The 14,049-nt window shown below is 43.0% G+C and overlaps 1 protein-coding gene across 1 annotated transcript in view; it reads right to left on the bottom strand.

Annotated features, from left to right (window-relative positions):
* Window positions 1-6,281: 6,281 nt before the first annotated feature.
* LOC139456448 (uncharacterized) overlaps window positions 6,282-14,049 on the bottom strand; it is a 43,191-nt gene continuing 35,423 nt past the window's right edge. The window contains exons 15-23 of the mRNA XM_071238163.1: window positions 13,780-13,894; window positions 12,856-12,943; window positions 12,580-12,666; window positions 12,318-12,454; window positions 11,748-11,897; window positions 10,851-10,983; window positions 8,384-8,494; window positions 7,868-7,992; window positions 6,282-7,344 (exon numbers count right to left, since the gene is read on the bottom strand). Coding sequence (XP_071094264.1) covers window positions 7,054-7,344; window positions 7,868-7,992; window positions 8,384-8,494; window positions 10,851-10,983; window positions 11,748-11,897; window positions 12,318-12,454; window positions 12,580-12,666; window positions 12,856-12,943; window positions 13,780-13,894 — 1,237 coding nt within the window. The 3' untranslated portion in view covers window positions 6,282-7,053. The remainder of the gene's footprint in view (window positions 7,345-7,867; window positions 7,993-8,383; window positions 8,495-10,850; window positions 10,984-11,747; window positions 11,898-12,317; window positions 12,455-12,579; window positions 12,667-12,855; window positions 12,944-13,779; window positions 13,895-14,049) is intronic.

Below are 14,049 nucleotides of genomic sequence, written 5' to 3'. Positions count from 1 at the left end.
GACCAGTGACCATGCTGTGTTATACCGAAGAGATGGACGACTGACCCTGCTGTGTTATACTAAAGTGATGGACAACTGACCTTGCTCTGTTATGCTGAGGTCATGGACAACTGACCATGCTGTGTCATACTGAAGTCATGGACAACTGACCCCAAACCTGATTTACTTCTAGGCATTAAATTCAGTTTGTGCTCTTGCTACAAATCAATTCATTTTTCAGCGTTTTTCATTCAAATTAGGTATGATGTGCATTGTCAATAAATAGAAGAATTGTATATGACCGTTAATGGTTCAAAATGTCCTTTTTGAAACTGTAATTTTACTTGAGAAGTGATTACGAATTTATTAAGTCGAACATACCTTCGGACGTTTTAGTCGGCTTGTTTTAGCACTGCAAATGATACACAGACAAACTCTGGCTTGAACAAGCAGGCTTCGTTAAGATGAAAGGGTAGACACTACACACTGACAAGACACTTCCCGCCCTGGTTGAGCACTAGAGCATAACAATGATGCAAAAGCCGTTGAACCTTTGAAAAATGTCGTGGTTAGCAATACGCGAGGCATTCCGGATTGACGTGTGAAGGAAACTCTTCAGAAACATTATGAGTTTGAAAAGGTGAACGAACAACCTTGCATAACCGCATAGTCATCGGTAATAGGCTGTCGTGTCACAGGATTTTCTGTTCCATGACTTGATTTGTTCACAGGCCGCCAGCGTAGGACAGATAACAACTGTGCAGCGTCAGGCAATAAATAAACATTAACTTTGTTATACACAACGTGTGAGTGGCGGTGATACAGGCAGGGCAGGACATGCTTACCCTTTTCGAGAACACCTGGTGTCATCATCGATTTATTTTTATCTTTTCATACGATTTTCACGGCTATTTTACGCTCAATGGAATCTGTCTCGACAGATATTCGGGACTGGTTATTCTCTGGCGTTGACGTTTTATATTCAATGGAAGATCTGCGGCAACTGTGTGTATCTTGTGGGATGTCGTTCAGTGGAATGATTGCCACGACCTAAATATTCATTGTCTTTGTGTTACGTGTTTCCATGGCAGCATGACCTGGTTTGTCTCTGTAATTCTGTAGGTGGTATTCAACGTTTGCAAATTAATGCATCAGTTTATTTAAGGGCATACGCATCTCGTAGTCGTGCAGTCTTTAGTTCAGAGCCGCCTCCGTGCATTCACGTAGCTATATAACTACGTGCATTCACGTAGCTATATAACTGCAATAATCTTGGACGCGAAGTTAAACCCCATATCATATTTGCATGTCAGTGACTGATTTCACACCATGAAAAACGATGTTTCACTAACCAAGCCTAGTTAAAAAAAAATGACACAAGAATATTGTCACATGCTCAGACAATGCTTTCATATGACAAAAATAATACCACGCATGCATTCATACTTTGAGAGAATTACATTACAATTTTAGACTTTTCTACATAGTGATGAGTTTAATATTGGTTAATCATATATCTAGCATTATTTAAATTGAAAGTTCCTTGGAACCTTCGTATCGATAAAGACTTGATGTGACGCAGTTGAAGAATCTGAGATCAGCAGATTGAATAGTGTGTGACCTGATGCATAGTTTTCTGTTCAAGTGTCTTGTTGAGCGATGGGAGGTGGAGCAAGCAGGATTTGCAGATCAAGTGACCCGCTATGCTGCAAGTGAAGGAACGGGACGGGTCCGTGCAGATAGTTAACGGTAGGAGTAGAAGAGACCATAACGTACATAGTGTCCAAGCGCATACGTTTTTGCCCTTGGATGGTAGCTGAGGGTGATGACGGAAGACAAGCCTCAATGGGGAGGTTTAGTCGACAGAAGCCATGTGTATGGTTGATGAGTTCAAATACGTTGAAATGGTACAGGTTCATAATGACATGATAGAGCGCACATCGGGACCGAGTGCCTATTGTTCCCGGGTGCGGAGACCCGCTCACTTGCAGAATCCAAGAAGTCGAACCGCGATTCTTCATCGTCGACGTAGGCGTAGACGGGACTAGAATACACATAACTAGAGGTAGGAGTAGACGGGAATAGAATACTCATAGCTAGAGGTAGGAGTAGACGGGAATAAAATACACATAGCTAGAGGTAGGAGTAGACGGGAATAAAATACACATAGCTAGAGGTAGGAGTAGACGGGACAAGAATACACATAGCTAGAGGTAGGAGTAGACGGGAATAGAATACACATAGCTAGAGGTAGGAGTAGACGGGACTAGAATACACATAGCTAGAGGTAGGAGTAGACGGGACTAGAATACACATAGCTAGAGGTAGGAGTTGATGGGGCGAGAACATATATAACTGGGGGTAGGAAACGGGACTCACACACAGCTAAAGGAAGAAGCGGCTAGAACAAAGCTAGAAGTAGGAGAAACTATAGAACACACATAGCTAGAGGAAGGAGTAGACGGGACTAGACCTACATTGTTGGAATTAGTAGACGAGACTATAACGCACTTAAAGGTAGGAGTAAACACGTTTAAAACACAGATGGAGAAAATAATAGACTAGAACACACATAAAAGTTTTAAGGACTGTATATTCTTCAACCACGGGTGGCTTTTCCATAAGTGGCGTTATTGTGTTTCAATAAAAGTATGTAATTCAGGTGTGTAACGTGTTTCAGCACTAATGTTTGTAATGTTTTTCAGCACCGGTATTTCACTGAGGTTTTAGTGAAAAAGGGGTTTAACGGCGACTTAACGTATTTAGCAACAAGCATATGACACGCAAATTCAAGAAGCCTTCCATATTTGTAAGGAAGAATTATAACATAAGGTTGTCTACAAGTCAACAACTTACCCTAGTTTTATCGAATGACGATATGATTTTTTTCTATAACCAAAACCTGTTGCAAAATCTTAGAGCATAGGCGCCATTAAATGGACATACCATTTTTTATTTTTGGATATTTATCTTAACATGACATAATTGAACGTCTCGTGATTGGTCGCAATTTGCTGGATTGTGTATATTATACATGTAGTTATGTTCTCTGTAATTGCAATTGAGATCAAATAAAATTATATGTCTGTCTGTCAGCAACCTGTGCATGTATGTGGACTAATGCTTTTTTTCATAGTGCTAGCCCCCTGGGATACCAACTCGAATGTTAACATGGATACCCCATTCAAACACAGTATCCTCAAAGCCGACCAGTACTTGTTTCATCTCCTCGATACTGGCCGCCAGGCAGGGTAACAACAAGTACAATCTTTTGACGCTATTCCGCTCTATGGGCAGACGCTCTATCCGCTGTACCATGGAGGCGGTCAGGCGAAAAAAAAGGCTCTCCAGCACTTCATCACTCTCATTTCTAGCAATAATGATGAAATTATTAAAAGTACATTTTTATTCACTATTTTTTTATATGTAAATTTATGTTAAATAATATCCGATTTTGTTCTAAAATGTGAATATTTATACAATACAGCTGTCGCACCTGCGCCATTTATATTCATGTAAAGTTTATGTTATTATGAAAATGTGAACTTGAAATACAGATTGAGTGATTAGGAAATATATCAGTCCCTGGAGGACCCTGATGACATACTCATCGGTGTGGCGACAACCTACCTCGGCTAGACCCTTGAGGACCCTGATGACATACACAGCTGTGTGACGACAACCTACCTCGGCTAGGCCATGGCGGACCCTGATGACATACACAGCTGTGTGACGACAAACTACCTCGGCTAGACCCTGGAGGACCTTCACGACATGCACAGCTGTGTGACGACCTCCTACCTCGGCTAGGCCATGGAGGACCCTGATGACATGCACAGCTGTGTGACGACAACCTACCTCAGCTAGACCCTGGAGAACCCTGATGACATACACAGATGTGTGACGACAACCTAAATTGGCTAGACCCTGGAGGACCCTGATGGCATACACAGCTGTGTGACGACAACCTACCTCGGCTAGACCCTGGAGGACCCTGATGACATACACAGCTGTGTAAAGACAACCTACCTCAGCTAGGCCCTGGAGGACCCTGATGACATACACAGCTGTGTGACGACAACCTACCTCGGCTAGGCCATGGCGGACCCTGATGACATACACAGCTGTGTGACGACAAACTACCTCGGCTAGACCCCGGAGGACCTTCACGACATGCACAGCTGTGTGACGACAACCTACCTCGGCTAGGCACTGGAGGACCCTGATGGCATGCACAGCTGTGTGACGACAACCTACCTCGGCTAGACCCTGGAGGACCCTGATGACATACACAGCTGTGTGACGACAACCTACCTCGGCTAGACCTTGGAGGACCCTGATGACATACACATCTGTGTGACGACAACCTACCTCGGCTAGACCTTGGAGGACCATGATGACATACACAGCTGTGTGACGACAACCTACCTCGGCTAGACCCTGGAGGACCCTGATGACACACACAGCTGTGTGACGACAACCTACCTCAGCTAGGCCATGGAGGACCCTGATGACCTGCACAGCTGTGTGACGACAACCTACCTCGGCTAGGCCCTAGAGGACCCTGATGACATACACAGCTGTGTGACGACAACCAACCTCTGCTAGACCCTGGAGGACCCTGATTACTGTTTCTAGGCTCTAATACAAACGATCCGCTGTCTCCTGGGTGTCTAGCCGGGAGAGCCACATTTCAGAAATGGCTATTGCCGGTAAAGCCACATTTTCAGCTGAGTGCATTTCGCCCATTCTAGCGGGTAATTAATTAATTCGATTACCGATACCTTTATATGAGTGTCCCACATTACAAGGCAATCGATGCACGTATTGCGTCCCTCAAGATCCAGCTCCTGAACCCACACCTGAGTTCGATGGAATATGGTGACCACGTGGGCGACCTCCTTCATCTGCATTATGATATTCATATGCTATTCATATTCATCAATGTAAAGTTTTGATGAATATGTTATCCTTGTTGAATTGAAAATGAGAAAACAAGACTTGTTTTGTTATATACGGTAACCTGTTAGAATCACAAAGCATGTTTTGACAGCATAGCCGCGAGAGCCACATTATACAATCATGCAACCATAACCATTGCCGCGAGAGCCACATCAATTTGGGCTATCTAATTTCGAAATGTGGCTTTGCCGGCCTGTAACCGTCTCCTGGTTAGTGTTCGGCCCACTAACCCTTGTGGCCTTGTTACTGTTTGTAGCATTGAATTTGGGTATTTTGTTTTCCAATGTTTTATGTGCTAAAAAAGGTTTGCCAATGTTTCTATTTAGCTGCCTTTACTATATTTTCTTTAGATGTATTACTTTCTTAAGATGTTTATCCAAAAGGAGTTTTGGCCATTCTCCTATGTATTGATAAAGAGCCCTTTCCTATTTCTGTGCTTTAGACTTGGGTGGTTTGGTTGTCGGGGTGCATGTCAAGGCTATGTCCTGTATTGTGTTGTGAGGTTTGTATTAAAGGTGTCATTGTTTAAATTGTGTAGGTTTGCTATGTCAAGTTTGTTGCATAGTTTTGTGAACTGCTGCCAATCCGCTTTTTAAAGTTGTAAGATTTTCGCTGGGTGTTGGTGTCAAGAATTTGGTTTGGGGACTGATAAGACGTATTGGGAAGATTAAGTGTAATTTTGAATGGGCAGTAGACACTGCCCCAGGCATCGTTATGAACAGCCCAGCGAGGTCTATCCTGCTGAATGTATTCATAGCCTGGGATTTCTTTAGATATTTCTGATTTCCTGAACAGCAATAATAAGGGTTGGATTTTAAAAATATTTCACTGTTCTCAAACTTTGCTTGTCTATTTACAATCTAAGAAAAAAGTCAAGTTTAATGATCTCAAAACATTTGATTTTCCAACCTTGTACACCTCTATCCCACGTGACAAACTTAAAGAAAGAACTTAATTCCGTGATCCATGGGGCTTTTGATAAAAAACGTGGTGATCAAAGATACCGTTACATATCTATCAGTGTTTTGATAACAGTGCACAGTAGGCAATAAGAGAAGTTATCGTAGCGAGGAAGGCTATTCGGCCTACCGCTGAGTGACTGTAAGGTTGGCTGTAGTGTGAGAACTGGTATGGAGACTTTAGATGTTGGTTGTCGTTTCAGGAGAGAGAGGAGTTGAGATTAAGTTTTGATTTGTTGCTAGATTCTCTTCCAGAGATGATGATGATGATGAAGATGATGATGATGATGATGCAATAGCGTGCTCAAGCAGGAAAATGTTTCTCGAACTTTAATACCAAATCCAATACGATCATCTTCTGATCTGATGAATTCTAAATGATAAAGTTAGTTAAATGGCATCCAACAACGGCACATGTCTTCAATCAAATATTAGTGAATAATGCCGAATATTGTAACACGATTTTTGTCAATCTGATTATCTACCATGGACATGTTTTCTTTTGAAAACACCATTAATAACGGACCGTCAACATTCCATCTATAGAGGGAATCAAGCTTGAGTTTGTGGTGTGTTTCAAAATCTCAACATCTCCGCCAGCTGCTGTTAACAGTTATTTAACTATACCTTTAAAAATTGTAATGAAAGTTATCAGATGTGTACCTACCAATGAGGAGAACGTGCCACCGCACATTGAATAATGAGTAAGAATGTATAGTCTTGTTATGGAATTATAATTGAGCCAAGACATTGCGTGAGGCGGATACCATTAAATGGATAATTATACAATAATACAAGCAACAAAAGCATTTCCATATTCATAAGAAATGTAGTCCATTGTACGTTTCATGAGCTTGTGTTTATGAATCACGATCATGTGATGACAACAGCTGTTAACGAAAAGGTGACTGTATCCTGACTCGCTTGTGGCACCCGTCACAAACACATGCAAAGGAAAGTAAGTAGTTTTCCTGAAAATTACACAGGAACTAAAAATATAACTATGGTACAAGTCAGATTAAAATAGGAATTGCAAAGGGCATACTTTTTGTAACTGATTGTCAAATTGAAAATGTCATCCACATGCCTACCATAAAACGTTTGCAAATGACACGTTTCACAATATGGTTGCGACATGTATTTAGTATGTATATCAAATAGTATTGAGAAATCTAGTTGTTGAACCATATTCGTAACTGTCGGCATCCAGAAGATGAGGTCGACGATGCCGTAAGCGCCTACGTAACAGTCTTTTGGTCTCGTCATCGTCGTCGTCGTCATTAGCGACTGGTTGAGGAATGGAAACTGACAATGTTGACGGGGACCCTGACCAAGGCTGTCGCTTTCCGGATGCAAAGACAGCGTAGAAGATTACGCCAGCGAAGTGGATAGAGGCGGCGATGATGAAGAGTCGTTTCCAAGCAGTGGCGACGTCGGCGTTTGTCTGTGGGCAGAGATAACTAGAGTAAGTGTTGAAACCAATGCATGTTGTTGTAACATAACCATCACGGCTTAAGCTGTAAGGGTATCCTTGGCATGTGACAAAAAGATACAGTGTCTTTGTAGCTCGTATATCAATCTATGACACAGAGAAAGGATGCCAGGTACTTAAATGATTCAATAGAGTACATGGGTACTGGGGACCTATAAGGTCGACAGGCCAAACCAGTCGATAGGCTAAGTCAACGTACGGGGCCTGCAACAGAGGATGGGCCAAGTCAGCGTACGGGGCCTGCATCAGAGGATAGGCCAAACCAGCGTACGGGGCCTGCATCAGAGGATAGGCCAAGTCAGCGTACGGGGCCTACATCAAAGGACAGGTCAAGTCAGCGTACGGGAAACAAGCTGACTGTGTTTTCACGAATTCAAGATTTCACGGAGTACTCTTAAAGAGGGAATAACAGCGAACAGAGGGCGAAGGCGAATGCACATTGTGAAAGTTTACAGACGAATACAATACTACTCACGACGACGTCCCTGGCGAAGTAGGCGATCAGTGTGCTGAGGATGGACCCCAGCATCCCAAGTCTAGACAAGCCTGTCACTACGCTGGCATACTTGGGGGCTAGGTCAAGAGGATTCACCTGATAACCTAAGAAATAAATATTTTGTTATTACAAGAACCATTATTGATTGAAAACACGTATGAACTTTGATATATTTGTACTGTTACTCGCGTTTGTGGCAAAAAATTGTGTTAACCTTTCCGAGAACATTAAACCATAAAAACAGACACAAATACACATTTTCATCGTGCTAATATTGGAATGTGGATATGTTTCCCACACAAATCTTACACCACTCTTGGTTTGGGAACACTGAAAGGGGCGCGTTGAAAGTGTTTAATGTTTGAAGAAAATATATAAGACGAGAGTCGTATTTTGTAGTCATTCATGACGAACAGATTAATGTCCTAACATTAAGAATCTAGATATTTGATCATCGTCTACATGAAACTACGATACGTCTGTATTGGGAGTTACCTGAGATTGCGAAGCCACTGAAACCGACACCCGCACAGAAAAGACCGAAAGCTGTTTTCCAGTCTCCCACGAACGCGATGGCCATCAAGCTAGCTGCCTCCAAACCAAACCCTGCAACAGGATCCTTCATATGATCACACTGAAGACAAGGGTAAATACCACGCCGAACCCTGCAACAGCTTCCTTGTATGATCACACTGGGGACAAATGTAATTACCACACAGAACCTTGCAACAGGATCCTTCATATGATCACACTGAAGACAAGAATAAATACACACTGAACCTTGCAACAGGATCCTTCATATAATCACACTGAAGACAAGAATAAATACACACTGAACCTTGCAACAGGATCCTTCATATGATCACACTGAAGACAAGAATAAATACACACTGAACCTTGCAACAGGATCCTTCATATGATCACACTGAAGACAAGAATAAATACACACCGAACCTTGCAACAGGATCCTTCATATGATCACACTGAAGACAAGAATAAATACACACTGAACCTTGCAACAGGATCCTTCATATGATCACACTGAAGACAAGAATAAATACACCCAGAACCTTGCAACAGGATCCTTCATATGATCACACTGAAGACAAGAATAAATACACACCGAACCTTGCAACAGGATCCTTCATATGATCACACTGAAGACAACGGTAAATACTTTGATATATCATTCGCGATACTTCAACCACTCTCCATTAAAGATCATTTAGGACAAATAGAAACGGTAAATGTGAAGTTAATGAGTCACTATACATCTTACTATCCAGCCAATTCAATCATCTGATTTTGTTGTTGAAATCTCATCTCAAGAAAAACGAACTCGCTTGACGTGGCAGGGGACGAGGTATGAAAAGGTCCTTTTTAATAATGAGTGAGTATGGTTTTTACGCCGCTTTTAGCATTGTTCCGGCAATATCACAGCGGGAATACCAGAAATGGGCTTCACACATCGCATTCATATCGGGAATCGAACCCCGGTCTTCGGCGTGACGAGCGAACGCTTTAACCACTAGGCTACCCGACCGCCCCTTTTTCAATAATGACGTAGACGAGGCGCATTTAGTAAATCCACACCCTCGAACGTTTGTGCACATATGTCCTTTAAGACTTTACTGTAAATCTGTCAGGTTTTGAGAGCAGTCACGTACTGCGAACACTACGAGGGAAACACAGTCGCAATAGTTTCATGACGCAGTTACTTTTGCAGACCAACAAGGAACAAAAGACAAGGGTGCACATTTCGGTTCTTCACTTCCACACATTGTCAAAATATTAACTTAAATATAAATAACTTCTCAACAACAACAACAACAAAATATCAATCTGTAGTTTTAAAAAACACCTGACTGACAGTGAGCTAACTTTTCAACTTCAACTTCACTATATTCTCCGGAGAACCACGCATGGTGGTATAAGAGTACATTTTACATGTCAATCATTATATACAAGCAGTCAAAATGGCGGCGGACTAAAACAAAATATTGTAGGTAAAGAGTGGTAGATATAATAAGCATGTCTATTATCTAAGTTTTGATATTACAGAGAAGATAACATTTATAAACTTTGCTTCTTGGTTTCTTAAAACAGTGAAATCTGATGATGTAAACAACCGTCTATAAGATGCCATATTTGACAATTTGGTTAGTTTTGTTGAAATAAATCTTTTTCTAATTTCATCAAAAGCAGGACAACGAAATATATAATGAAACTCGTCTGCAATTGTCGGAGAGTCACACAATTTACGAGTACTAAATTCCTTTGGAGTACTATACCAACTCCCTGTAAACAATGATTGGATGTTCTTAGTTTTAATATTGGGTAGTAAATATATTTTGGCATTAAGATAAAGGCATCAAGTGATGGTAGGGTCTCAATGTGTTTATAATATTGTCCCTTGCGACTTACTTCTATTGCATTCCTCCACACTTGGTAAAATGATATTTAATTATAACCTTTACAATGATGGTACCTCTTGGTCATCACTATCAGCTATTCCACTGTTGTTCTTGCAAAAAATAAAAAGTATTGATGTTTAACAAACAAAAAATAGTAACGTGGGAAATTGATTGTGTGCGCAAGCATGATCCAATTATTTCTTTGTGTGCGAATTTATATTTTTTCACAGATATTGTCGGCCTCCTCAAGAACCAAAATTAAACTAGTCTATCATATATAGCACCAAATGACAGAACGGAGATAACTGTTTCTATAAAGCAGTAATCACAATACGGGTTTCTCCTAAATGTTTTAGGACGCATAAGGATATCAGTTATGTGGCAGACATGTTGTTTATGATCTGCTGAAGAATGTTATCTGATGTCACGTCAGTGTTGTTTGTGCATGAAGAGACAGCAGCCCAGGATAAAATAAAAACCGCATTTCACCTATACAGCACACAGCCTTTAACTTGGGGAAGACTGACAGTGATGTATTGGCGACCTACCCAGTGATTCGGAGAGCCTCCTGGCGACAGTTATGGAACATATGCCTCGTCTGATCACGTTGTCGACGAGGAAACCGCCAGGTATCACAACCATTGTCATCAGGACATGGGGTACAGCCGACAGAAACCCGATCTGCAAGAAACGTACACATCACAAATTGCATGTCAAGAGATAGTTATACTAGCCTGGGGAAGGAACAACTCAGCTATTTGATTTTCAACTCATTCAAAGATCGCATGTTTAAATATGAAAATAGCCAAATATACTTCAGCTATACAGCTGTAAACGCGCTTCAACTAAGGCCATATTTCATTCAGCTGAGTCCACCCTTACTTCAACGCTGATGAGACATACGTTGACTGAAGGCACACTTTCTTCATCTTGAGAATGCTGTGGTCACGTGGTACATCACCTATAGACGTACGTACTTTGGCTGTGGTCATGTGTACATCACCTATAGACGTACGTACTTTGGATGTGGTCATGTGGTACATCACCTATAGACGTACGTACTTTGGCTGTGGTCATGTGGTACATCACCTATAGACGTTCGTACTTTGGCTGTGGTCATGTGTACATCACCTATAGACGTACGTACTTTGGCTGTGGTCATGTGGTACATCACCTATAGACGTACGTACTTTGGCTGTGGTCATGTGGTACATCACCTATAGACGTACGTACTTTGGCTGTGGTCATGTGTACATCACCTATAGACGTACGAACTTTGGCTGTGGTCATGTGGTACATCACCTATAGACGTACGTACTTTGGCTGTGGTCATGTGTACATCACCTATAGACGTACGTACTTTGGCTGTGGTCATGTGGTACATCACCTATAGACGTTCGTACTTTGGCTGTGGTCATGTGTACATCACCTATAGACGTACGTACTTTGGCAGTGGTCATGTGGTACACATCCTTGAAGTACTGGGGCTGCTGGGTCAACAATACCGCGGAGATCCAGTTCCGGCAGAAGGCGCCGACAATGATGGCATACACTGGGAGTGACGTCAGAATACCTCTCCAAGGAATAATGTCCGCCTGAAACGATTGTTGTGACATACATGAAGTACAGCTACAGCTGAAGTAAGCTTATATTTGGTGGGTTTTTTTGTTTCTTTAACGCAGCACTCAGCAATATTCCAGCTGTATGACGGCAGTCTGTAAAATAATCAAGTCTGGAGCAGACAATCCAGTGATTGACATCATGAACGTCGATCCACGCAAGATCGATGACATGTATCAACCAAGCCAGCTAGTCTGACTACCCGGTCCCGTTAGTCGCCATTTACGGCAAGCATGGGTTACTGAAGACCTATTCTAAGCCGGATCTTCACGGGTCCACACGGCTTATAATCGATGTAGCGTTGAAAAGGTGGGCGGAGCACGTGATTGAGATTGGGTTGTTCAGAAATTTGTGGTTTGCTAACGTTTCGTAGAGTTAGTAGACTGGTGCCATACCTCCCCATCAGTGCTGTTATTGAAGGAGTGATCCGTTTGGAACAGTCCTCTCTCCCTCTCCCCAAGACTAGGATGATGTCTAGGGCTGTCATAGACACAGACCATCCAGACCAAGGACCATACCACACCACATCCACCTGCAGAGACAGGACACTATCTTATTGGCAGTTTATAATTATTGTAGAATAGGTACAAACCATTTTCAGCAGCAGGTGTTATAAAGTATAACCCCCCAATTACCATGTCTGAAGTGGTCACGTACCGTAGATGTAGATGCTGCTGCTCCAGCTGACGTAGCACGCACAGGCGCCCGTTGTGATGAGGGCGATGGCGGGGCTGATGTAAGCACCTGTTATAATAAGGACTCGTTAGGCAACTTTACCAATAGTAGAACAATCCGCCATCATTTCTGGGTGGCTTATGGCATGTCCTATAATACTTCTGCAACTTGCGATATCGTTACACAATCAGAGCATCTACCAGCATTTCACGTCGTACTCATGCACTTGTCGTTACACAAATGAAGTAGACCACCTACCAGCATATGCTATGGTTATCATCCGGCTCCTCTCCGTTTTGGGGGCCCATTCTGATATGACGCCATTCAGAGCAGGCACCGAGCATCCCTGAAATGAGCCCGTGTTGATTAAACACAACAGGTAAGTAACTTTTTTCCAAAACTGTGCGATTGTTGGTTGGGGTGTATTGAAAACCAGATGTATTTTAAGATTTATAGAAGAACGTACAAGAGAGCAATGTCAAGTGTGACGACAACCTACTTCGGCTAGGCCCTGGAGGACCCTGATGACATACACAGGTGTGTGACGACAACCTACCTAGGCTAGGCCCTGGAGGACCCTGATGACATACACAGCTGTGTGACGACAACCTACCTCGGCTAGACCCTGGAGGACCCTGATGACACACACAGCTGTGTGACGACAACCTACCTCGGCTAGGCCATGGAGGACCCTGATGATATACACATCTGTGTGACGACAACCTACCTCGGCTAGACCTTGGAGGACCCTGATGACATACACAGCTGTGTGACGACAACCTACCTCGGCTAGGCCCTAGAGGACCCTGATGACATACACAGCTGTGTGACGACAACCTACCTCGGCTAGACCCTGGAGGACCCTGATGACATACACAGCTGTGTGACGACAACCTACCTCGGCTAGACCCTGGAGGACCCTGATGACATACACATCTGTGTGACGACAACCTACCTCGGCTAGACCCTGGAGGACCCTGATGACATACACAGCTCTGTGACGACAACCTACCTCGGCTAGACCCTAGAGACCCTGATGACATACACAGCTGTGTGACGACAACCTACCTCGGCTAGACCCTGGAGGACCCTGATGACATACACAGCTGTGTGACAACAACCTACCTCGGCTAGGCCCTGGAGGACCCTGATGACATACACATCTGTGTGACGACAACCTACCTCGGCTAGACCCTGGAGGACCCTGATGACATACACAGCTGGGAGGTTGTACTTGATGGCCGTGGGAAGCACCAGGAACAGCACACTGCTCACCGCTATACTCAGTCCACACACCCTGGGAAAGAGGAAGAAAATTTATGATTGCACATCCTGAGAGAGGGCATCTTCCGGAGGCAAGTGAATTAACTAACTATAAAGGGTCCAGTTTCCACCCTTGCCGAACTAGGCTGGTATGGATTTACATTTTGCCTGGACTAACGAGTCTATGTA

This window comes from Haliotis cracherodii, unplaced genomic scaffold (genome assembly GCF_022045235.1).
Source record: "Haliotis cracherodii isolate W230 unplaced genomic scaffold, xgHalCrac1.p SCAF_1, whole genome shotgun sequence".
Taxonomy (NCBI): domain Eukaryota; kingdom Metazoa; phylum Mollusca; class Gastropoda; order Lepetellida; family Haliotidae; genus Haliotis; species Haliotis cracherodii.
The sequence above is the reverse complement of the archived record's forward strand: the minus strand, read 5'-3'. Positions and strand labels throughout refer to the sequence as shown.